General features: G+C 46.8%; 1 protein-coding gene across 1 annotated transcript in view; it reads left to right on the top strand.

The window, feature by feature from the left end:
- Positions 1-535: 535 nt before the first annotated feature.
- LOC132223011 (endophilin-A3-like) overlaps positions 536-22,876 on the top strand; it is a 31,212-nt gene continuing 8,871 nt past the window's right edge. Inside the window, exons 1-6 of the mRNA XM_059678406.1 lie at positions 536-593; positions 1,691-1,881; positions 6,235-6,303; positions 11,494-11,566; positions 12,273-12,416; positions 14,341-14,474. Coding sequence (XP_059534389.1) covers positions 536-593; positions 1,691-1,881; positions 6,235-6,303; positions 11,494-11,566; positions 12,273-12,416; positions 14,341-14,474 — 669 coding nt within the window. The remainder of the gene's footprint in view (positions 594-1,690; positions 1,882-6,234; positions 6,304-11,493; positions 11,567-12,272; positions 12,417-14,340; positions 14,475-22,876) is intronic.

Genomic DNA, 22,876 nt, shown 5'->3' with positions numbered 1-22,876 from the left:
GGTGACCCCTGTGAAAGGGTCGTTTGACCTCCAAAGGGGTCGAGACCCATAGGTTGAGAACTGCTGGTTTAGGGGGATGTTTCTTCAAACCTGTGCTATTTAAACAACTCTCGGACATGGAGAAAAAAGACAGATGGGCTGGTTTCAAGCAGCCCTGCCCAGGACAAGGCGGGCTGTGCCCCAGTCCTGACCCAGCTGCCATTGAGGGGAGAGGGTGGCTACTCACCCAGTCAGGCCCACAGCACTCAGCCAAGCCGTATTGATTCACCCTCGGGGTAGCTGCCTTCAACCCCTCAGTTAAACTGACCCATTTTCTCCCATCTCAGAGGAAGAATGCTCCTGTCTATCCCTCTAAGGGAACGTGGGGACACTGAGGCACAGGGAGGGGTGGTTCCCAGTGCAATCCTCACTTGGATGAAGTTAGGGATAAAGGAGGTGGGAGCTAAGGCAAAGGAGAGGCTGGGTGACTTCTGTCCTGGAGAAAACAGGACGCCAGGGGTGGGCGCCAGGGAATGGGGGGCCCTTGGCCATCGCTATGGATATGCTGAGGGCCCAGAAAGAGGAGTTCTTTGAGGTGGAGGCTGGAGGGGGAGGTGTTTCTTTGTGGAGTGGGTGGTAGGTCTTGGGAGCCCTCAGGGCCTTTTGAGATCAGATGCCTCCAAGATGCTGACCTACTGGGCTTGGACATGGGCTCAACCAGGTTGCTCCAGGCCCCTCCGCGGCTGGCCTGGGCCATGGACTCGGAGACTTCTGGTCCCTGTGAGAAATGACACTGTCAGCGACATACTGAGGGAGCTGGGTCTCCAGTCTGGTGACTTATCCAGGGGACTGAGTGGGCTCTTGATGGCTCCTTGGAAATAGTTGCTTTTCTTTTTTTCTTTTTGTTAATCCTCAACCGTGGATCTTTTCCCATTGATTTTTAGAGAGAGTGGAAGGGATGGAGAGGAAACAGAGAGAAACATGGATGTCAGAGAATCACATTGATTGGTTGCCTCCGGCACACACCCGGAGTGGGGCCAGGGTACCTGCAACCAGTTACATGGCCTTCACCAGATTCGAACCCGGGACATTTCAGTCCGCAGGCCGATGCTCTATCCACTGAGACACACCAGCGAGGAGATGGTTGCTCTCAATGCAGGTGACAGTGGGCTCAGCGCTCCAGGGAGGCGAGCGAGATATTGATCAGACAATGACGCAGTAACCCGGACTCCAGGCAGATGGCGCCCAGAGCACCGCCTGGGGACAGAAGGAACCACCCCGCAGCCCATGGGCCTCTTCCTCCCAAGGCGGGTCCCTGGGTCTCTTTGCTCCCCTTATAGGAGCCTCTTGGAGCGTCCCCTACCCAATTGCGCCAGAGGGGGACACTGTTGCCTGTGAGCGAAACCAGGTTAAGTCCCCGAAGCGCGGATAAGTGGTGCCCGTCTCCCCACCCACAGCCATCACAAAGCCGGGATCATCTCAGCCTGCGCGCAACCTGAAGCGCAGTGTGGCTCCGCATCCCTTCACCTCGGACCTTGTCCCAGGGCCCAACTTCTTAGGCAGGTCTTCCCGCCACTGGGCGTCCTCCTGGCCTCCACGTAACAATGAGCTGGGGCGGTGCCAGCGGCCTCATTTCCATACGAGGAGGCTCGGCCAATGAGCAGGGCGGGAGCTTGGGAACGCGCTGTTAACCAACCGCCCGCCCGCGCAGGTGGCAGAGTGACCGCGGCCCTGGAGGCGGGCGCTGCCGAGCCCAGCGCGGGGGGATCGGCCCAGGCGCCCCTTCCCCCGGCGCTGCGCGTCCGCGAGTCCCGGCCCAGCTTAACGCCGACGCAGTTCCCGGCGCCTCCGTCAGGGTTGTCGGTGGGGAGGCTGATGAAGCAGATACTCAAAGCCAGCCAGGTGGGGGCGCGGAGCGGGGCGCAGAAAAGCGGGGGGCTGAGACCCCGAAGCTCCGGGACCCCTGGGGCTCCAGATCTTCCCGCCTACGAGTGCGCGGGGGTGGAGTCAGGGTCTCGAGGTTGAGAACGTGGCGGATCGCAGGGTCTCAGCGCGGAGACGGGGGCGACCGGGGACCCCGCTCGTGCCTCTCCCCCCTTCCCACGCGCTGGGAAGAGGGCGCAGGGAGTGCAGGGACCCTGCCTCGGGCCCGGGGATCCCCGCGCGTGAGCCTAGCGATGGACCCGCTAGACTGCGCCTCCTCGGACCAAGATTCTCCTCCCCCTTAGTCTCTCCAGGTCGCCCGGGCCTGGCCCCCAAGCGGGGGGGACACCTGGACGGGTGAGTCAATAGTGTTAGACACACCCCCACGCACGCGCAGAGGATAACAGACAACACCGCGGGGGCGTCCTGGAAACTTCCCGGAGGAGGAGGCGACGTCTTGGTCGTGGGAGAATGAAGTAGGAGGAGCAATTGGGGGTTGGGGACTGGGAGGAAAGGAGGAAGGGCGTCTGTGCTGAGCAAGCAGGAAAACTGGCCTGGAGGCGTGAGGTGTGTGTGTGTGTGTGTGTGTGTGTGTGTGTGTGTGTGTGTGTACACGTTGGTGTGTGTGGAGAAGCCAGTTTGTATTCCAATCCTGCAGCCTTTCCCGGCCAAGGCAGGGCTCTCCCTGTAAAACCTGTCGTATCCTGCACCCCTGGACCTGCACTCCGGCTCCCCCTCCCCACCGCCCCCCAATGTTGCTAGAAGCAGGTGAGGGACATCCTTTGGAATACACATTCCTGAGGTCTCACCCTGCGCCTCCACAAATTGGCTCCTGAAAAGCTGCTGGGATGAGCGGATTCTCTTCTTGTTGCCTCAGTCCCAGGCCTAGGCTCTCTCTGCCCTCCATCTCTCCCCTTCCCTGGATGCTGCCTGGGCGATGTCGGGTTTCTGCTGGGAGCCCTGGGGGACAGGAGTGCCCTTCTGGGAGATAGTCCTACAGGAGGATCAGATGGGGAGGGGAGATGGACTCCCTGCTGATCCTGGGCGCTCTGAGGGGTCTCTGAGGGCAGGCGCATCTCCTGACCCCTGTGGGACACAGTCTGTGAGGCCAAGGCAGGGGCTACAGACCTTTTGGCCTTTCCAGCCTAAATGGAGATTTAAAAATATAAGTGCAGCCCTTGCTGGTTTGGCTCAGTGGATAGAGCGGCAGCCTGCAGACTGAAGGGTCCCGGGTTCCATTCCTGGCCAGGACACACGCCTGGGTGCTGGAACCCCAGTGTGGAGCCGGCATCTGATCCATGATTCTCTCTCATCACTGATATTTCTCTCTCTCCCTCTCCCTTCCTCTCTGAAATCAATAAAAATATTTAAAAAAAAAAAAAAAAAAGAATGTTAGGTCTAAGTATCCAAGTGTCAAGATCCAGAAACTCTACCTCACAGCCTTGTTTTTCCTCCTGCCTCCTGCTGGAAGGCCTTTCCCTCCAGGCTGCCCTTTAAATGCCCTTCTTCCTAATGCAGGTGGTCTGCAGGTGAACGGTGATGCTGAGATGAGTTCGGCAAGCAGGATTGAGCTAAGAGAAGCAGAGGGCTACCGCTCAGGCGTGTAGCAAAACCTCCAAGGCTCTCATGGCTTTTATTTGGGGAGTACAGCAAATAACAATGGAGTACAGCAAGTGACAATGGTAAACAGGCATGCCTATGAGATCATCTGAGCTAAGTTATACATTAAACTATTAATTTCCTATGTTATACAAAGACCCTTTCAACCTGCAGCAGTATACCCTCCCTGGCTTTCCATGCCCTCATGGACTATTTATCACCTCAAGGAAATTCTGCCTTTGAACAATAAATCTTGCGTGCAAGACTTTGTTCTGACGTGGCCCGCTTGCAGGCCCCTGCCTTTTCTTGGCAGAACGTCCTCTTCTAGTTAACTTCATTCCACTTGACCGGCTACACTTAACAAGCCAGCTCGGATGCCCCGCGGCCTGGGAGGCAGACCCCGGGTGATCCCCACCCCCACCTCGCAGGCTCTCAGAATCCCCCCCTGTGAGTCCCCAAGATGCCCATCGCAGGGGATGTTTGCAATCGTATGAATCCAAGACTAGCCTCTTCCATTGTTTTCATTGTCCCTCCTTGTACTTTACTTGAATGCCGGGGTCCAGCCCCAGCGGGTCCAGGGGTCCCCAAAGGCGAGGACGGAGTCGGCGAAGAAGGAATGACACGGAGATAGTATTCAGTTGATCAGCAGCCTAGCCAGGATCTCTAGCCCGGATCTCCAGCCAAGTTCTGGTCTGGATCTCCAGAGAGGTTCTGTGTCCATGTTCTCTTGCTAGGTTCTCCAGCCAGGTTCTGTCCAGGCTCTCCAGTCAGGTTCAGTGTCCAGGTTCCAGTCAGGTTCTCCTGCCAATCTCTGTAGTCAGGTTCAGTCCAGGATCCCTTGCCATGTTCTCCCACTAGGCTCTGTCTCTAGGCTCTGAGGCCAGTCCCTCTCCAGGATCCTCTGGCATGCTCTCGCCAGCGAAGTTCTTCTGTCTCTAGGCTCCGTGTAGGTTCTGTCTTCTGAATTCTGTCTCCTGAGTTCTGAGTCTTTCTGTCTTGTTACAACTGTATTTATACCAGTTGATTCAATCCTATCAATCTCTATTACAAAGGTTAGGGCGTTTCTTATCTCCATTCCAGGGAGAAAAGATTATGTAGTTTAAGCATGATTGTTCGTAGTTAAAGGGATTAATTACCCGCCTGGCACTTAGTTGAGGGGTTTTATTCCCTCCCTAACTTCAGGGGAAAATCCCTACCTGGGGATTCAACCTTTCTCGGAGAGGTGACTTTGGTTAAAACACAGCGCCAAGAAGGTGAGCAAACATATTAAGAAAAGTATGCCATATATGCCAGGTCCCTTGAAACAGCAAGGATGGACCGGCTCCCGGCACTTGAATGTCTTTATAGCAACTCTGATGGAACTCTGGCTTCGGGGATGACAAGGGTCCCTCTTAATTTGTTTTATTTTGTTCGATTTTGTTGGTGTGTGTTTTTTTAATGTACTTTTATTGATTTCAGAGAGGAAGGGAGAGGGAGATAGAGAGAAACATCAATGATGACAGAGAACCATGGATCAGCTTCCTCCTCCACGCCCTACACGGGGGATGGATCCCCCAACCTGGGCATGTGTCCTGACCGGGAATGGAACTGTGACCTCCTGGTTCCTAGGTCGGCCCTCAACCACTGAGCCACACCAGATGGGCAATCTATTTGTTTTTGTTTCTATTGGAGCCCCTTCCATGTGTTTTCTTTTTCTTTTTTCTTTTTTTAAATATATTTTATTGATTTTTTACAGAGAGGAAGGGAGAGAGATAGAGAGTTAGAAACATTGATGAGAGAGAAACATCGATCAGCTGCCTCCTGCACATCTCCTACTAGGGATGTGCCCGCAACCAAGGTACATGCCCTTGACCGGAATCGAACCTGGGACCTTTCAGTCCGCAGGCCGACGCTCTATCCACTGAGCCAAACTGGTTTCGGCCCTTCCATGTGTTTTCACCTACAGTAGGACCATAATAAACATCTGTTGATATTGTGTACCTTAATATGTCCTCAGATATGGTTACTCCTTCCAGTAATTTTCTTAAAGGACTGAGTCCAAAAGAAATCCAACAGGCCTGGCTAAAGTGGCTCAGTGGTTGAATGTGGACTGTTGAACCAGGAGGTCTGGGTTCAATTCCTGGTCAGGGCACATGCCCAGGTTGGGGGCTCCATCCCCTATATGGGGCCTGCAGGAGGAAGCTGATTCATGGTTCTCTCTCACCATTGATGTTTCTCTCTCCCTCTCCCTTCCTCTCTGAAGCCAATAAAAATACATTTAAAAAACAACAAACGAAAAAAACAGGCTGAATCTGAGAGTAGTGTGTGTGTGTGTGTGTGTGTGTGTGTTTGTGTGAGTATGAGAGAGAGAATTTGCATCAAATATTTTGATCACAAGTCATTGTATATTATAACTAGAGGCCTGGTGCACAACATTCGTGCATTGGGGAATAGGGGGTCTTGAGCCTGGCCTGCGTCCTCTCACAGCCCGGGACCCCTCACTCGTTACTGCCCGCCTGCAGTGGAGGTGGGAGAGGCTCCCGCCACCGCCACTGTGTTTGCCAGCTGTGAACCTGGCTTCTGGCTGAGCAGCACTCCCCCATAGGAGTGTACTGACCACCAGGGGGCAGTTCCTGAGTTAAGCATCTGCCCCCTGATGGTCAGTGAGCATCATAGCGACTGGTCGTTCTGCCCTTTGGTTGATTTGCATAATAGCCTTTTATTATATAGGATTATTTGTCTTTATTTCTGCAGCTAATTAGGGAAAAAATTAATGGCATTGAAGGCACGAAACTAGATGACCACTTTCTTGACCTGGAAAAGGTAAGAGCATTTTAATGTCAATTGTGTGAAGAATGTGTCTCATCACATTATCTTACTCCTATGTGGAGTCTAAGTAACAAAATAAACTGATGATCAGAGTGGATGCAGAGACAGGGAAGCATGGAACAGAGTGTGGAACCTCGGAGGCAAGGCAGGGGAGGGTGGGTGGTGGGAGGTAATCAACCAAGGACCTTGTATGTGTCTGTGCATGGCCCAGGGATGCACACAATGGGGTGGCGAGGGCTTGGGTCAGTGGGGCAGGGGCGGGTTGGAAGAGGGCAATGAGGGAAAAAGTGACATATGTAATAATTTCAACAATAACAAATTCTTTTAAAAAAGAGAGAGAAATCTAGGGGAAACATTTTTAAAAAGGAAACAAATTTGACTGTAGTTGTGAGATAGACACACCGATACTGTGAAGAGAGTGGAATATATTATACACACACACACATACACACACATATATATATACTAGAGGCCCGGTACACAAAAATTTGTGCACTCGCGTGGGGGTCCCTCAGCCCAGCCTGTGCCCTCTTGCAGTCTGGGACCCCTCAGGGGATAACTACCTGCTGGCTTAGGCCTGCTCCCTGGGGGGATTGGGCCTAAGCTGGCAGTCAGACATCCCTCTGGCAGCCCGGCAGCTCTCGGGGGATGCCCACTTGCCAATGGGGAGCAGGCCTAAGCTTCAGTTGGACATCCTTAGCACTGCTGAGGAGGCGGAAAAGGCTCCCACCACCACCGCTGTACTGGCAGCCATCAGCCTAGCTCAGGGGTGGGCAAACTTTTTGACTCGAGGGCCACAATGGGTTCTTTTTTTTTTTTTAAAAATATTTTTTATTGATTAAGATATTACATATGTGTACCCTCTACCCCCCCCCCCCCCGCTCATCCCCTCACCCCCCCGTTGTCCGTGTCCATTGGTTAGGCCTATATGCTTGCATATAAGTCCTTTGGTTGATCTTTCCCCCTTGCCCCCACCCTCCCCTACCTTCCATCCAAGGCCCGACAGTCCAATCAATGCCTCTCCGTCTCTGGATCAGTCCTTGTTCATCAGTTTATGTTGTTCATTATATTCCACAAATGAGTGAGATCCTGTGGTATTTATCCACTCTCCAGTTCCATCTATGCTGTGGCAAATGGTAAGAGTTCCTTTTTCTTCTTCCTCTTCTTAAAGAATATCTTTCAGCATTTCATATAATGCTGGTTTGGTGGTGATGAACTCCTTTAGCTTTTTCTTATCCGTGAAGCTCTTTATCTGACCTTCCATTCTGAATGAAAGCTTTGCTGGATAAAGTAATCTTGGTTGCAGGTTCTTGTTATTCATCTCTTTGAATATTTCTTGCCACTCTCTTCTGGCCTGCATGGTTTCTGTTGAGAAATCAGCTGACAGTTGAATGGGTACTCCCTTGTAGGTAACTGACTGTCTTTCTCTTGCTGCTTTTAAGATTCTCTCTTTATCTTTTGCTCTTGGCATTTTAATTATGATGTGTCTTGGTGTGGTCCTCTTTGGATTCCTTTTGTTTGGGGTTCTCTGCGCTTCCTGGACTTGTAAGTCCATTTCTTTCACCAGGTAGGGGAAGTTTTCTGTCATTATTTCTTCAAAAAGGTTTTCAATATCTTGCCCTCTCTCTCCTTCTGGTACCCCTATAATTCTGATGTTGGTACACTTGAAGTTGTCCCAGAGGTTCCTTACACTATCTTCATATTTTTTGAATCTCTTTTCTTTTTTCTTTTTCGGTTGGGTATTTTTTGTTTCTTTGTATTTCAAATCTTTGACTTGATTCTTGGGATCCTCTTGTCTGCTGTTGGATCTCTGTAAATTATTCTTTATTTCAGTCAGTGTATGCTTAATTTCTAGTTGGTCCTTTTTCATGTCCTCCATGGTCTCACTATACTCCTTGAGGGATTCATTAAATTTATCGGCGGTTTCCATAAAATTCTTGAAAAACCTTATAAACGTGGCCTTGAACTCTATAATCCAGTCGTTTGCTTTCCTCCGTTTCTGCCATTTGTGACCTTTTTCTTTGTCTCCGCATTTTGGCTGCTTCCCTGTGTTGATAGAGTGGCCCTGCGCGCCAGGTGTCCTGTAGGGTCCAGTGGCTCAGCCTCCCCAGTTACCTGGGGTAGACACTCTTGGTGCACTCTTGGTGCCTTGGTTGTTGTAGGATCACTGGGAGGAATTGACCTCCAGGCCAATTGGCTGTGGGAATCAGCTGTGTCTGAAGTGGAAGAATGGTCCCCCTCTGACCACTGGGTACAGTGGCTCCTGGATCTAAGGAGGTGCTAATTCAGCCCCTGCCTGAGGCCACACAGCAGGAGCCACGAAGAGGCTCAGCTGTGAAGCAATGCAAGCCGCTGCGGGGCCTTGGGCCTTCTCTTGGAAGTTCCGGGTCTGCCTGGCTGGGCTGTAGTTAGGTACATTCACATGCAAAAGCCTCTGCCGCAGCCTGGGTGAGGCGGGGTCTCAGGGAGTCAAAGGGCGGTGAAAGCAGCTATGGTGATTCTCCGCGCCCGGAGTCGCGCGTCTCAGTGTCCCGGTAACGGCTGCAAGCACCTCTGACGGAAAGCCGCCCTCAAGTTCGCCCGCTGCCGCCTGACAGACCAGCCTCTCCCTGTATGAGCCCTGGGTCCCCAGAGACCCGCTGGAACCGGAGTTCAGAGCAGTCGGGAGCTTGTGATTCAAAAAGACAGCCGCGTCCTCAGGCGCCACCCCCTTTCCGCGCGCGCGAGCCGCCGCCGTACCTCTGCACTTCAAGTCTGCAGCTCCTCTGGCTCTCAGCGTGCCCCTGTTTTCTTCTAGTTGTAGAAATTACACTCAGCCAGCCTTCCTGTTGTTCTGGACGATGTTTGCTCTGACCCTTGCGGCATTCTTCAATTGTTGTGTGAGGCGACAATTTCCCGGTGTTTATCTATGCCGCCATCTTAGTTTCTCCTCGCTCTCGTCATTGATCCACAATGGGTTCTTAAACTGGACCAGAGGGCCGGAACAAAAGCATGGATGGAGTGTTTGTGTGAACTAATATAAATTCAAAGTAAACATCATTACATAAAAAGGGTACGGTCTTTTATTTCAATAGTTTTATTCATTTCAAATGGGCTGGATCTGGCCCGCAGGCCGTAGTTTGCCCACGGCTGGCCTAGCTTATGACTGAGCAGAGCTCCCCCTGGGGGAGCGCACTGACCACCAGGGGGCAGCTCCTGCATTGAACGTCTGCCCGCTGGTGGTCAGTGTGTGTCATAGTGACCAGTCATTCCCAGTCATTCTGCTGTTAGGGTCAATTTGCATATTACCTTTATTATATAGGATAGAGGCCTGGTACATGGGTGGGGGCCGGCTGGTTTTCCCTGAAGAGTGTCCCGGATCAGGGTGGGGGTTCCGCTGGGGTGCCTGGCCAGCCTGGGTGAGGGGCTGAGGGCCATTTTCAGGCTGGCCACACCCCCTTCAGGGAGGGGGGTCCTGCTGGGGTGCTGCTGGCCAGCCTGGGTGAGTGGCTAATGGCTGTTTGCAGGATGGCCAAGCCCCCCAGTGGGGACCCTCTCCCCATGAGGGTGTGGCCAGCCTGGGTGAGGGGCTGATGGCTGTTCGCAGGCTGGCCATAGCCCGTTCAGTGTGGGGGTCCCCACTGGGGTTCCTGGCCAGCCTGGGTGAGGAGCTGAGGGCCGTTTTCAGGCTGGCCACAGCCCCTTCAGGATGGGGGGTCCTGCTGGGGTGCCTGGCCATCTGGGTGAGGGGCTGATGGCTGTTTGCAGGCTGGTCACAGCTCCTTCAGGGTGGTGGTCCCCCTTGGGGTGCCTGGCCAGCCTGGGTGAGGGGCTGATGGCTTTTTGCAGGCTGGCCACGGCCCACAGCCACCCAAGCTCCCAGTGGAGGCTGGCTGGAAACAGGTATCTGGGGTTTATTTATCTTCTATAATTGAAACTTTGTTGCCTTCAGTGGAGGCTAGAGCTGGCCAGAGCAGGCAGGAAGCTTGGCTCCCTTCATTGCCAGGACAACCAAGCCTCCTGCTTGCTTCAGTTCCGTGTCTGCCGGCCGCCATCTTGGTTGGGTTAATTTGCATATAGTCCGTGGCTTGGGGCATAATGAAGTTACAATTTGCATGTTTCTCTTTTATTAGATTATACACACACACACACACACACACACACACACACACTCACTAGAGTCCCAGTGCACAAAATTTGTCCACAGGTAGGGTCCCTAAGCCTGGCCAGTGATTAGGACCAACGTATGGGGCTACCAGCAGGGTGATCAGGGGCCCCTTGCTGGCACCGCCTTGGCTGGCCTGCCGCCTGCGAGCTGGGAACAGCTACTGCGTTGAGCATCTGCCCCCTGGTGGTCAGTGCGTATCATAGTGACCAGTCATTCTGCCATTTGGTCAATTTGCATATTAGGCTTTTATTATATAGGATATATATTTTTATTGACTTCAGAGAGGAAGGGAGAAGGAGACAGAAACATGAATGATAAAATAGAATCATGAATTGGCTGCCTCCTGCATGCCCCTCACTGGGGATCAAGCCCACAACCCTGGCATGTGCCCTGACTGAGAATCAAACTGTGACCTCCTGGTTCATGGGTCGGTCGATGTCAAACACTGAGGCACATTGGCTGGACAAGATGGGCAGTCTTGGCAAGCAGTTAAATAGCCCGAGCATTGTGGTTATGCACCTTGGAGAGTCAAGAGTGTGTTTCTGTGCAGAGATCCTCATATGCATACATATTGATGCCCCACATGGAAGTCCTGGCTGCATCCTCTGGGCACAACAGCTGTGTGGTGCATTACCAGGTCCTGGCACTGCCATCCAACTGGCCTGAGGGCCTGGTGGGCAGGTTCGTCTTTTCTGACTATGACACAGGGTGACACCCCATTCCCTGCTCACCTCACATTTCTGTTGTGACAGTTATGCGGAACATTCATGCATATGAAAGCATTGGGGAAGTATGTTGGGACTCTTCTTTTTTTAAAATGTGTTTCGCCCAACTGGTGTGGTTCAGTGGTTGAGCATCAACCTATGAACTAGCTCATGGTTTGATTCCCAGTCAGGGCACATGCCTGGGTTATGTTTCCTTCCCTTTATTACAGGTGAAAATCACGTCTCAGTGTGTTTTTCTGTGAATTTGCAGTTTGTCACTCACCAACATTTTATGTGATTTTTTAAATATATATATATTTTTTTATTTTTTAGAAAATAGATATCACCAATAAAGCTGTTACAGAAATTCTTTTGAAAACCACAGAATACATTCAGCCCAATCCAGGTAATGTGGGACAATGTCTGGAACTGTCCTGTTGCCCATTCACGGTGACCCATGCTGACCACCGATGTCGGCTCGGCCCTTCCTTGAAGTGATCTAGCAACAACGCCCTTGGGGTCCCAATCATGAAATGTGGTTTTGGGTTTGTTTTTAAAATATATTTTTATTTATTTCAGAGAGGAAGGGAGAGAGAGAGAGAGAGAGAGAGAGAGAGAGAGAGACATCTATGTGAGAGAGACACATCAATCGGTTGGCTCCTGCAGGTGCCCCAACCAGGGCCAGGGGACCTGCAACCAAAGTACCTGCCCTTGACAAGAATCGAACCTGGGACCCTCTAGTCTGCAGGCCAACACTGAGCCAGACCGGTTAGGACTTATTTACTTTTTAAAATATATTTTTATTGATTTCAGAAAGGAAGGGAGAAAGAGAGACAGAAAGAGCAAGAGAGAGAGGTCCTGATACAGGCTGGTTGCAATGTGTGCACAGTTTCCGTTTCCCATGTGACTCTGCAACCAATCGCTATGCACCCACCTGGGTGAAGCATGTACCAATCACGGGAAAGACTGAATAGGTCGCTGGGGCCCTTTGGCACCTCGGGTCTCTGACATGTCGCCGAGGGTGCCCTCGATCTTGCCAGTTGCATTTGTTGCAGGCTCTCTGCCCCTCCACCCTGTCCGTTGAAGGAATTACAAATGACCCTGTCTTAAAGCATACAGAGCGAAGCTGGGGCTGCTGAGCCCGATGTTGAAGATCCACAGTTGGGGGAAGGCCTCGGAGTACCTGCAGCCAGAGGGCCGGCTGGGCAACTGCATGCTCAAGTACGGCCAGGAGCTGGGCGAGGACTCCACCTTTGGTGAGTGTGGAAGTCCTGGAGGGTGGTCGGCCCATGTCACCTGTAGGTTATACACAAAGCCTTTATTTTCTCTTCAGTTCTTTTCTTTTCTTTTTGGATTGATTTCAGAGAGGAAAGGAGAGGGAGAGAGAGAGAAACATCAATGATGAGAGAGAATCATGGATCAGCTGCCTCTTGCATGCCCCCTACTGGAGATCCCAGGCATGTGCCCTGACCGGGCATCGAACCGGGACCTCCCGGTTCCTAGGTTGATGCTCAACCACTGAGCAATGCAGGCTGGCTGGGAGATGGTTTTTAGTTTGTTTGTTTTTGTTAATTCTTACCTGAGGATATTTTTCCTATTGATTTTTAGGGAGAGTGGAAGAGAGAGGGAGAGACAGAGACACATCAATGTGAGAGAAACACATTGCTTGGTTGACTCCTTCATGAGCCCTGACCAGGGCCAGGGCCCACCCAAGAAGCCTGCAACCTAGGTATGTGCCCTTGACCAAAATCGAACCTGGGACTCTGGTCCAAAGTTCGATGCTCTACCCACTGAGCTACACGGGAGATGTTTTAAAGAGAACCTGCAACCTCCTTGTACACAGCTTTTGCAAATTTATGCAGATTAGGTGCTGCCCAGGTACTGGGGGTCATTCAGGAAGAGCTGCCCTTTGCTGTCCACACTCAGCATGGCTGCCCGCCCTGCTGGGAGCTACCCATGTGACACTGCCAGGCTTCTTCCACACCAGGGAGGATCAGGTCGCCTTGCCCTTGGAAGGATCCAGGGTGTGGCCCCAGGAGGACCTGGCAGCAAAAGCTGAGATGAGATGTTCATTCATTCCTATTGTCATCTGCATTGTTGGTGCTTAGCCCCGAGGAGGCCTCAGTCCTTTTATTGTTTACAAAGAGGGACTTTTTTCTGCAGCTTCTAAAAACCCTTAGGGCAGTGGTTCTCAACCTTCCTAATGCCACGACCCTTTAATACAGTTCCTCATGTTGTGGTGACCCCCAATTTCATTCTTACAAATTGAACATAATTAAAGCATAGTGATTAATCACAAAAACAATATGTAATTATATGTGTGTTTTCCGATGGTCTTAGGCGACCCCTGTGAAAGGCGACTCCAAAGGGGTGGCGCCCCACAGGTTGAAACCCACAGGCCAGTTGACAAAAACACATTGTGGTTTGTTTTTTCTTTACAAAAATTGATCTTTATCTCCATCTAGTGGCCAGAATGTAAAGTGCCTCGGCCTGTCAGTTGCCAGGTGAGTTTGAAGAAAAGGAGGAAGTACAGAAGAAATGTAGAAAGTTTTTATTTTTAGCCCAGCTGGCTGGCTCAGTTGTTGAGTTTCTTCTTTTTTTCCATTTTTTTTCCATAAAAACTCTTTTAAATATAATAATGTTACATGCAATAAACATTAATATCTCAAGAAAAACAATCTTAAATATAATAATGTTACCTTTAATAAATATTAATATCTTGAAAAAATGATTTTAAACATAATGTTACATAATTGCAATAAACACCAATTATTCAAGAAAAACGATATTAAATATAATAATATTACATGCAATAAACAATATTTCAAGAAAAAAAGAATTTTAATTATTATAATTATTATACTCAGAGGTTAAGATTTGACCTATGAACCAGGAGGTCATGGTTCGATTACCGGTAAGGGAACATGCCTGGGTTGTGTGGAGGCTGTGCAGGGGGCAGCTAATCCATAATTCTCATCATTGATGTTTCTCTCTGCCTCTCCTTTACTCTCTGAAATCCATAAAAATATGTTTTAAAAAAAGTTTTTGTTTGTATTCTTTTCCAAGTGAAGACATTGTTAAATAAACCATCACCCACATACCTTGGGCAAGAAGTGAATAGCGCCGCCAACCTCTGGGTGCTCTGTGAACGAACGCTTTTTATTTGTTTTTCTGTGCCAGGCAGTGCGCTGACTGATATGGGCGAAGCTATGAAGCTGATGGCGGAGGTGAAAGAATCCTTTGATATTAACGTCAAGGAAACCTTTATTGATCCACTCCAGTTAGTACACGACGAAGAGTTAAAACAGATTTCGGTAAGTTTTCTCGGCTGCAAACCCCTGCGTTGCTACTTAAAATGATGTTGTAGTTAAAACCATGGGGACGTGTCTCTGTAGGGACCCAGCGAAAGCATCATCTTAGTGTGGACGGTGAAACAGATAATCACTCAGTGATGTTCACCTGACCCCTGGGCAGGAGCCCCAGGAGCCATGAGCCCTTTATCCTGTAACTGTGTGTGCATGTGTGTGTGTGTTTAATGGTAAATGTGTTTATTTATTTTAATCCTCATGCAAGGATATTTGTTCCATTGATTTTTTATTTTTTGAAATATTTTATTGATTTCAGAGAGAAAGGGAGAGGGAGAGATAGAAAAATCAGTGATGAGAGAGAATCATTAGCTGCCTCCTGCATGCCTCCCACTGGGGAGTGAGCTTGCCATCTAGGCATGTGTCCTTGGCTGGATTTGAACCTGGGACCCTTCAGTCCACAGGCCAATGCTCTAGCCACTGAGCCAAACCAGCTAAGGCTGTTCCATTGGTTTTCAGAGAAATTAGAAGAGAGAAGGAGAGAAACATCGATGTGAGAAAAACACATCAACTGGTTGCCTCCTGCTCTCACCCTGACCAGCACCCCTGCTGGGTAGGAGCCTACAACCAAGGTATGTAACCTTGACCAGAATGGATTCAGGACCCTTAGATCCGAAAGCCAACGCTCTATCCACTAAGCCAAACTGGCTAGGGCAGTGGTTGGCAAACTCATTAGTCAACAGAGCCAAATATCAATAGTACTTCTTCAAAATAGACTCGCCCAGACCAAAAACCAACTTCTGTGCATGGGCCACAAAGTTTCAATCGCACTGTATGTGCGCGCCCGCACGTGGTATTTTGGAAGAGCCATACTCAAGGGGCCAAAGAGACGCATATGGCTCATGAGCAGCAGTTTGCCGACCATGGGGCTAGGGCTATCCTGTGGCTTATTGAAGCCAGCAAGAAGCCAGGCTAAAGGTACGTATTTCCATAGCCATGGTTCACAGCAAATGATTCTAAAACTGGAGTGGGTTTTCAATGATGAAAATCAAAACATACTCATTACATCTTTTAAAAATATATATATTTTTATTGACTTAAGAGAGAGAGAGAAACATCAATTATGAGAGAGAGAAAATCATTGATCCACTGCCTCCTGCACCCCCCTACTAGGATTGAGCCCACAACCCAGGCATGTGCCCTGACCGGGAATCAAACTGTGACCTGTTTCCTAGGTCGATGCTCAACCACTGAGCCACACCGGGTGGGCCTCCTTTCCTCATTAATTTCCAGGACGTCATTTTATATTTGGAAAGCTTTCTAAAATGGCCACATGGAGCTCACACACACAAAAGGGTGTGTATGTTTCATTCATTGTGGTGTTTGTTCATTCTGAAATTGTTGGGGAACCTTATGAAAGACGTATGAGTACCTCAGAACAAGCATGTCAAACTCAAAGCTAACACAGGCCAAATAAAAAAGATTTAAGTGTATGTGGGACGCAAAAAAAAACAACTTCAATTTTCATAGAAATCTAGGTTTATTTCAATAGTGACATGATGAATACAAAGGACTGAAATAAATGAGTCATCACTCACATAAAATAATAGAACATTTTAATAAAAATTAATATTTTTTCTTGAACATTGACTTACCAGACACTGAATAACTGCACAAATGAATAAGCACAATGCAAATAAATCCATCTTTCTTGTTCTCTAAAAGCAAGATATTTTCTGTTGTGCACACCAAACAAGTCAGTCCAAGACTAAGGATGTGGCCATTGGCTGCTAAAATAATCGCTGCTAGTATTAGTGGAGGGAAATGGTGCGCCTGCGCGTAAGCTACATAAGGGAAATGAATGCAACATGATGATAGTCATCAGTCATTACTGAACATTGTACTTCATTATTAAGAATGACCTATAGAAAAAAGACAGAGAAGATGGCGACCGGCAGCAATGTAGGGAGGGAAAGAGTGTGAGGTAGCTATAGAGGTGTGTGTGGACGTGTGTGGTGTGTGTGTATGAGCTAAGGACAGTTAGATTCTGCAGGTCTTCCAAGGGGCTGCCAAACCAGGCAGTCTTAGATGGTGGAGCCCCGCTCCCAACCCAGACACTCCAAGGTGGCCAGTGCGGGCACAGAGACCATGCCATCTTGAGAAACAGAGCTGCTTGAGACTAGGATCCTGGCCGCAGCAGCACCAAGTCTGATCTCAGACACAAACTAGTACCCTGCAGCCACTGGGGACAGAGACCTGCTACCACAGCTGCAGACCCACAGACACGAAGAATCTAGACACCCCAGCCACAGATTTCTAAACACATCAAGCTAGAAGGGAATGAAGGAGGTATAAAAGGTGTTGCAAAGCAAATGACTGAATCCAAGAATACTCTATCAAGGAAGACTATCAATCAAAATTGAAGGGGAAATCAGGAGTTTCGCAGGCAAAAAAAGTCTAAGGGAGTTTATCACTATCAAGCCAGCAATGCAAGAAATGATAAAGGGAATCTGTAAAAAGAAGAAATAAAAAGGTAAGAAAGAACACAGGCACAAAAATAGAAATGACTACAAACAAATACCCTTCAATAATAACTTTAAACATAAAGGGACAAATGCTCCAATCAGAAGACATTGAGTGGCTGAATGGATAAAAGAACATGAAACATATATATGCTGTCTAAAAGCGTCCCCCCTCAGAACAAGGGGCTCACACAGTGAAAGTGAAGGGAAGGAAAAATATCTTTCAGTCAAACGGAAAGGGAAAAAAAAGCTAGGGTAGCAATACTTATATCTGACAAAATAGACCTAAAAGTGAAGGCCATAACAAGAGATAAGGAAGGCCACTTTATAATACTAAAGGGATTGATACAACAAGAGGATATAACCCTGATAAACATATATGCACCCAATGCAAGAGCACCCAAATACATTAAAAAAAACTCCTGGAACATGTCAAGGGAGAGATTGACAACAATACAATCATAGTAGGGGACTTTAATACACCACTGACATCACTGGATAAATCCGCTAGACAAAAAATCAGCAAAGAAACAGCAATCCTAAATGACTCACTAGATCAGATGGACTTAATTGACATCTTCAGAACATTTCACCCCAAAGCTGCAGAATATACGTTCTTCTCAAGTGCACATGGGACATTTTCAAAAACAGACCACATATTGGCTCACAAACAAAGTCTCCCCAAATTCAAGAAGATTGAAATCATACCAAGCATCTTCTCAGAGCACAAAGGCATAATATTAGATATAAGCTATAATAAAAACTATCCAAAAAACTCAAACACTTGGAAGCTGAATAGCATGCTATTAAATAATGATTGGGTTACTAATGAGATCAAAGCAGAAATTACATACATCCTGGAAACTAATGACAATAAAAACACAGCAATCCAAACTCTACGGGACACAATGAAAGCAGTCCTGGGAGGGAAGTTTATAGCTCTACAGGTCTACCTCTAAAAAACAAGAAAAAAATGGTAGTAAATCATCTAACTCTACAACTCAAAGAATTAGAAAGAGAGCAATAAGAAAAGCCCAGAGTGAGCAGAAGGAAGGAGATAATAAAGATCAGAGTAGAAATAAATGACATAGAGACCAAAACAAAAATACAAAAGATCAATGAAAACAAGAGCTGGTTCTTTGAAAGGATAAACAAGATTGATGAACCTCTAGCCAAGCTCACCAAGAAGCAAAGAGAGAGGACCCAAATAAACAAAATCAGAAATGATGGACACAAAATAACAACAGACGCCACTGAAATACAAAGTCTTGTTAAAACATACTATAAAGAACTCTGCTCCAACAAACTAGACAACCTGGAGGAAATGGACAAATTCCTAGAAAAATACAACCTTCCAAAACTCAATCAGGAAGAATCTAAAAATCTCAGCTGATAACTATGGAAGAAATTAAAGCAGTCATCAAAAAGTTCCCAGCAAACAAAAGCCCGGGGCCAGAAGGCTTCACAGGGGAGTTTTACCAAACATTCAAGGAAGAACTTAAACCTATCCTTCTCAGACTATTCCAAAAAATTCAAGAGGAAGGAACACTTCCAAACTCATTCTATGAAGCCAGCATTACCCTAATACCAAAACCAGATAAAGACAACACAATGAAAGAGTATTACAGGCCAATATCCCTCATGAACATAGGTGCCAAAATCCTCAATAAAATTCTAACAAATCGGATCCAGCAGTACATCAGAAAGATCATACACCATGAGGAAGTAGAATTTATCCTGGGGATGCAAGGATGGTATAATATTTGCAAATCAATAAACGTGATACATCACATAAACACATTGAGAGATGAAAATCACATAGTCATATCAATTGATGCAGAAAAAGCATTTGACAAAATCCAATACCCTTTCTTGATAAAAACTCTCAGCAAGGTGGTAATAGAAGGATCATACCTCAACATAATAAACCCACAGCCAACATCATACTCAATGGATAAAAACTAAAACCATTTCCCCTAGGAACAAGACAGGGAAGCCCACTCTCACCATTCCTGTTCTACATAGTATTAGAAGTACTAGCCTTTGAGATGAGACAAGAAGAAGAAATAAAAGGCATCCAAATTGGAAAAGAAGTAAAACTGTCCTTATTTGCAGATGACATGATACTGTACATAGAAAACCCTAAAGACTCCATCAAAAAATTATTAGACTTAAATGAATTTGGCAATGTAGCAGGATACAAAATTAATGCCAAGAAATCTATGGCATTTCTATACATCAATAGTGAACTTACAGAAAGAGAGTATAAAAAAGAAATCCCAATTACCATTGCACCAAAAAATTAAGATACCGAGGAATAAACTTAACTAAGGAGGTAAAAGACTTATATGCGAAAAACTACAGGACACTGAAAAAAGAGATAGAGGAAGACATAAACAGATGTAAGAACATACTGTGTTCATGGATGGGTAGATTCAACATCATCAAAATATCCATACTACCCAAAGCAATCTATAGATTCAATGCAATCCCCATTAAAATACCAATGGCATATTTCACATACCTAGAAAAAACTTTCCAAAAATTCATCTGGAATAAAAAAAGACCCCAAATAGCTGCATCAATCCTGAGAAAGAAGAACAAAGTAGGTGGGATCTCAATATCAGATATCAAGCTGCATTACAAAGCCAATGTTCTCAAAACTGCCTGGTACTGGCACAGGAACAGACATATAGACCAATGGAATAGAATAGAGAACCCAGAAATTGACCCAAACCACTATGCCCAATTAATATTCAACAAAGGAGGAAAGAGCATACAATTGGAGTCAAGACACACTCTTCAGTAAATGGTGTTTAGAAAATTGGACAGATACATGCAAAAAAATGAAACTAGACCACCAACTTACACCATACACAAGAATAAACTCAAAATGGATAAAAGACTTAAACATAACACAGGAAACCATAAAAATACTAGAGGAATCCACAGGCAGCAAAATCTCAGACATATGCCGGAGGAATTTCTTCACTGACACTGCTCCTAGGGCAATGGAAACTAAAGAGAAAATAAACAAATGGGACTACATCAAAATAAAAAGCTTTTGCATAGCAAAGGAAACCATCAACAAAACAACAAGAAAGCCCACTCAGTGGGAGAACATATTTGCCAATGTTATCACTGATAAGGGTTTTATCTCCAACGTTTATAGGGAACTCATGCAACTTAACAAAAGGAAGATAAACAACCCAATCAAAAGATGGCAACGGACCTAAATATATACCTTTCGAAAGAAGACAGAAGGAAGGCCAATCGACATTTGAAAACATGCTCAAAGTCACTAATTATCTGAGAGACACAAATCAAAACGACAATGAGGTACCATCTCACACCTGTCAGACTGGCTATCATCAACAAATAAACAAACAACAAGTATTGGCGAGGATGCGGGGAAAAAGGAACCCTCATGCACTGCTGATGGGAATGTAGACTGGTACAGCCACTGTGGAGAACAGTATGGAGTTTCCTCAAAAAACTAAAAATGGAACTCCCATTTGACCCTGTGATCCCACTTCTAGGAATATATCCCAAGAAGCTAGAAACACCAGTCAGAAAGGATATATGCACCCCTATGTTCATAGCAGCACAATTTACCACAGCTAAAATTTGGAAACAGCCTAAGTGCCCATAAGCAGATGAGTGGATTAGAAAACTGTGGTACATCTACACAATGGAATACTACGCTGCTGTTAAAAAAGAAGGAATTCTTACCATTTGCAAAAGCATGGATGGAACTGGAGAGTATTATGCTAAGTGAAATAAGCCAGTCAGAGAAAGATAAATATCACATGATCTCACTCATTTATGGAATATAATGAACAACATAAACTGATGAACAAAAACAGATACAGAGACAGAAGCATTGATCAGACTGTCAAACCTCAGAGGGAAGGTAGGGGAGGGTGGGGGTAAGGGTGAGAGATCAACCAAAGGACCTGTATGCATGCATATATGCCTAACCAATGGACACAGACAATGGGGGGTGAGGGCATGAGTGGGGGTTTTGAGGGGTAATGGGGGGATAGGACACATGTAATACCTTAATCAATAAAGAAATTTAAAAAAAGAATGATCTATAACAGGATATTGTAAAAATTAAGTTGCAAAATTTTTATTAAAACATTTCTTATATACCTTTATATTAGCTGGTCCGCAAAAATATTTGTTGTGGGCCACATGCCGCCCACAGGTTGGGAGTTTGACATGTTTTCTCTAGAAGATACTAAAGATATGTGTTTTTATCATCTACTTATTTTTTTTTAATATATTTTATTGATTTTTTACAGAGAGGAAGGGAGAGAGATAGAGAGTTAGAAACATCGATCAGCCGCCTCCTGCACATCTCCCACTGGGGATGTGCCCGCAACCCAGGTACATGCCCTTGACCAGAATCAAACCTGGGACCTTTCAGTCCATAGGTCCGACACTCTATCCACTGAGCCAAACCGGTTTCGGCTCATCTACTTTTTTTTTTTTAATTAAATCTTTATTGTTCAGATTATTACATTTGTTCCTCTTTTTTCCCCCCATAACTCCCCTCCTCCCATTTCCCGCCCCACCCTCTGCCCTCACTCCCCACCCACTGTCCTCATCCACAGGTGCACGATTTTTGTCCAGCCTCTTCCTGCATCTCCCACACCTTCCCCCCCCCCCCCCGCCCAAGAATAGTCCATTCCCTTTCTATGTCCCTGATTCTATTATAATCGCCAGTTCATACTGTTCATCAGATTATTTATTCCCTTGATTTTTAGATTCACTTGTTAATAGATGTGTATTTGTTGTTCATAATTTGTATCTTTACCTTTTTCTTCTTCTTCCTCTTCTTAAAGGATACCTTTCAGCATTTCATATAATACTGGTTTGGTGGTGATGAACTCCTTTAGCTTTTTCTTATCTGTGAAGCTCTTTATCTGGCCTTCAGTTCTGAATGATAGTTTTGCTGGATAAAGTAGTCTTGGTTGTAGGTTCTTGGTATTCATCACTTTGAATATTTCTTGCCACTCCCTTCTGGCCTGCAAAGTTTCTGTTGAGAAATCAGCTGACAGTCCTATGGGTATTCCCTTGTAGGTAACTGAGTTTCTTTCTCTTGCTGCTCTTAAGAGTCTCTCTTTGTCTTTTGCTCTTGGCATTTTAATTATGATGTGTCTTGGTGCGGTCCTCTTTGGATTCCTTTTGTTTGGGGTTCTCTGCACTTCCTGGACCTGTAAGTCTATTTCTTTCACCAGGTGGGGGAAGTTTTCTGTCATTATTTCTTCAAATAGGTTTTCAATATCTTGGTCTCTCTCATCTTCTGGCACCCCTATAATTCTGATTTTGGTACGCTTGAAGCTGTCCCAGAGGCTCCTTACACTATCTTCGTATTTTCGGATTCTTTTTTCATTTTACTTTTCTGGTTGGGTGTTTTTTGCTTCTTCGCATTTCAAATCTTTGCCTTGATTCTTGCGCTCCTCTGGTCTGCTGTTGGGAGTCTGTATAGTATTCATTATTTCAGTCCGTGTATGCTTAATTTCTAGTTGGTTCTTTATCATAACATCGAGGGTCTCATTAGATTTCTTGAGGATCTCACTACATTTATCGGCGGCTTCTAGACAGTTCTTAAGAGACCTTAAAAGTGTGGTTCTGAACTCAATATCCTCCATTGACAGTTTTGTTCTGTTTCTTTGTCTCTGCATTTTTTATGCTTTCTTGGTGCACCCCCTAGTGGTCTTTGTGCGCAGTCTTCTTGTAGTTAAGCCTTGATTGTTGTGGGCAATACCAGGGGTGATTTGACCTCCAGGCTAACTGGCTATGAGAGTCCACTGTGTCTGCAGTGGGAGAGCTTCTGTGCTGGATCTCTAGGGCGGTGCTAATCTAGCATTTGCCTGAGGC

The sequence above is a fragment of the Myotis daubentonii genome, chromosome 21 (assembly GCF_963259705.1).
Source record: "Myotis daubentonii chromosome 21, mMyoDau2.1, whole genome shotgun sequence".
Lineage (NCBI taxonomy): Eukaryota > Metazoa > Chordata > Mammalia > Chiroptera > Vespertilionidae > Myotis > Myotis daubentonii.
This window is presented reverse-complemented; position numbering and strand designations above follow the sequence as displayed.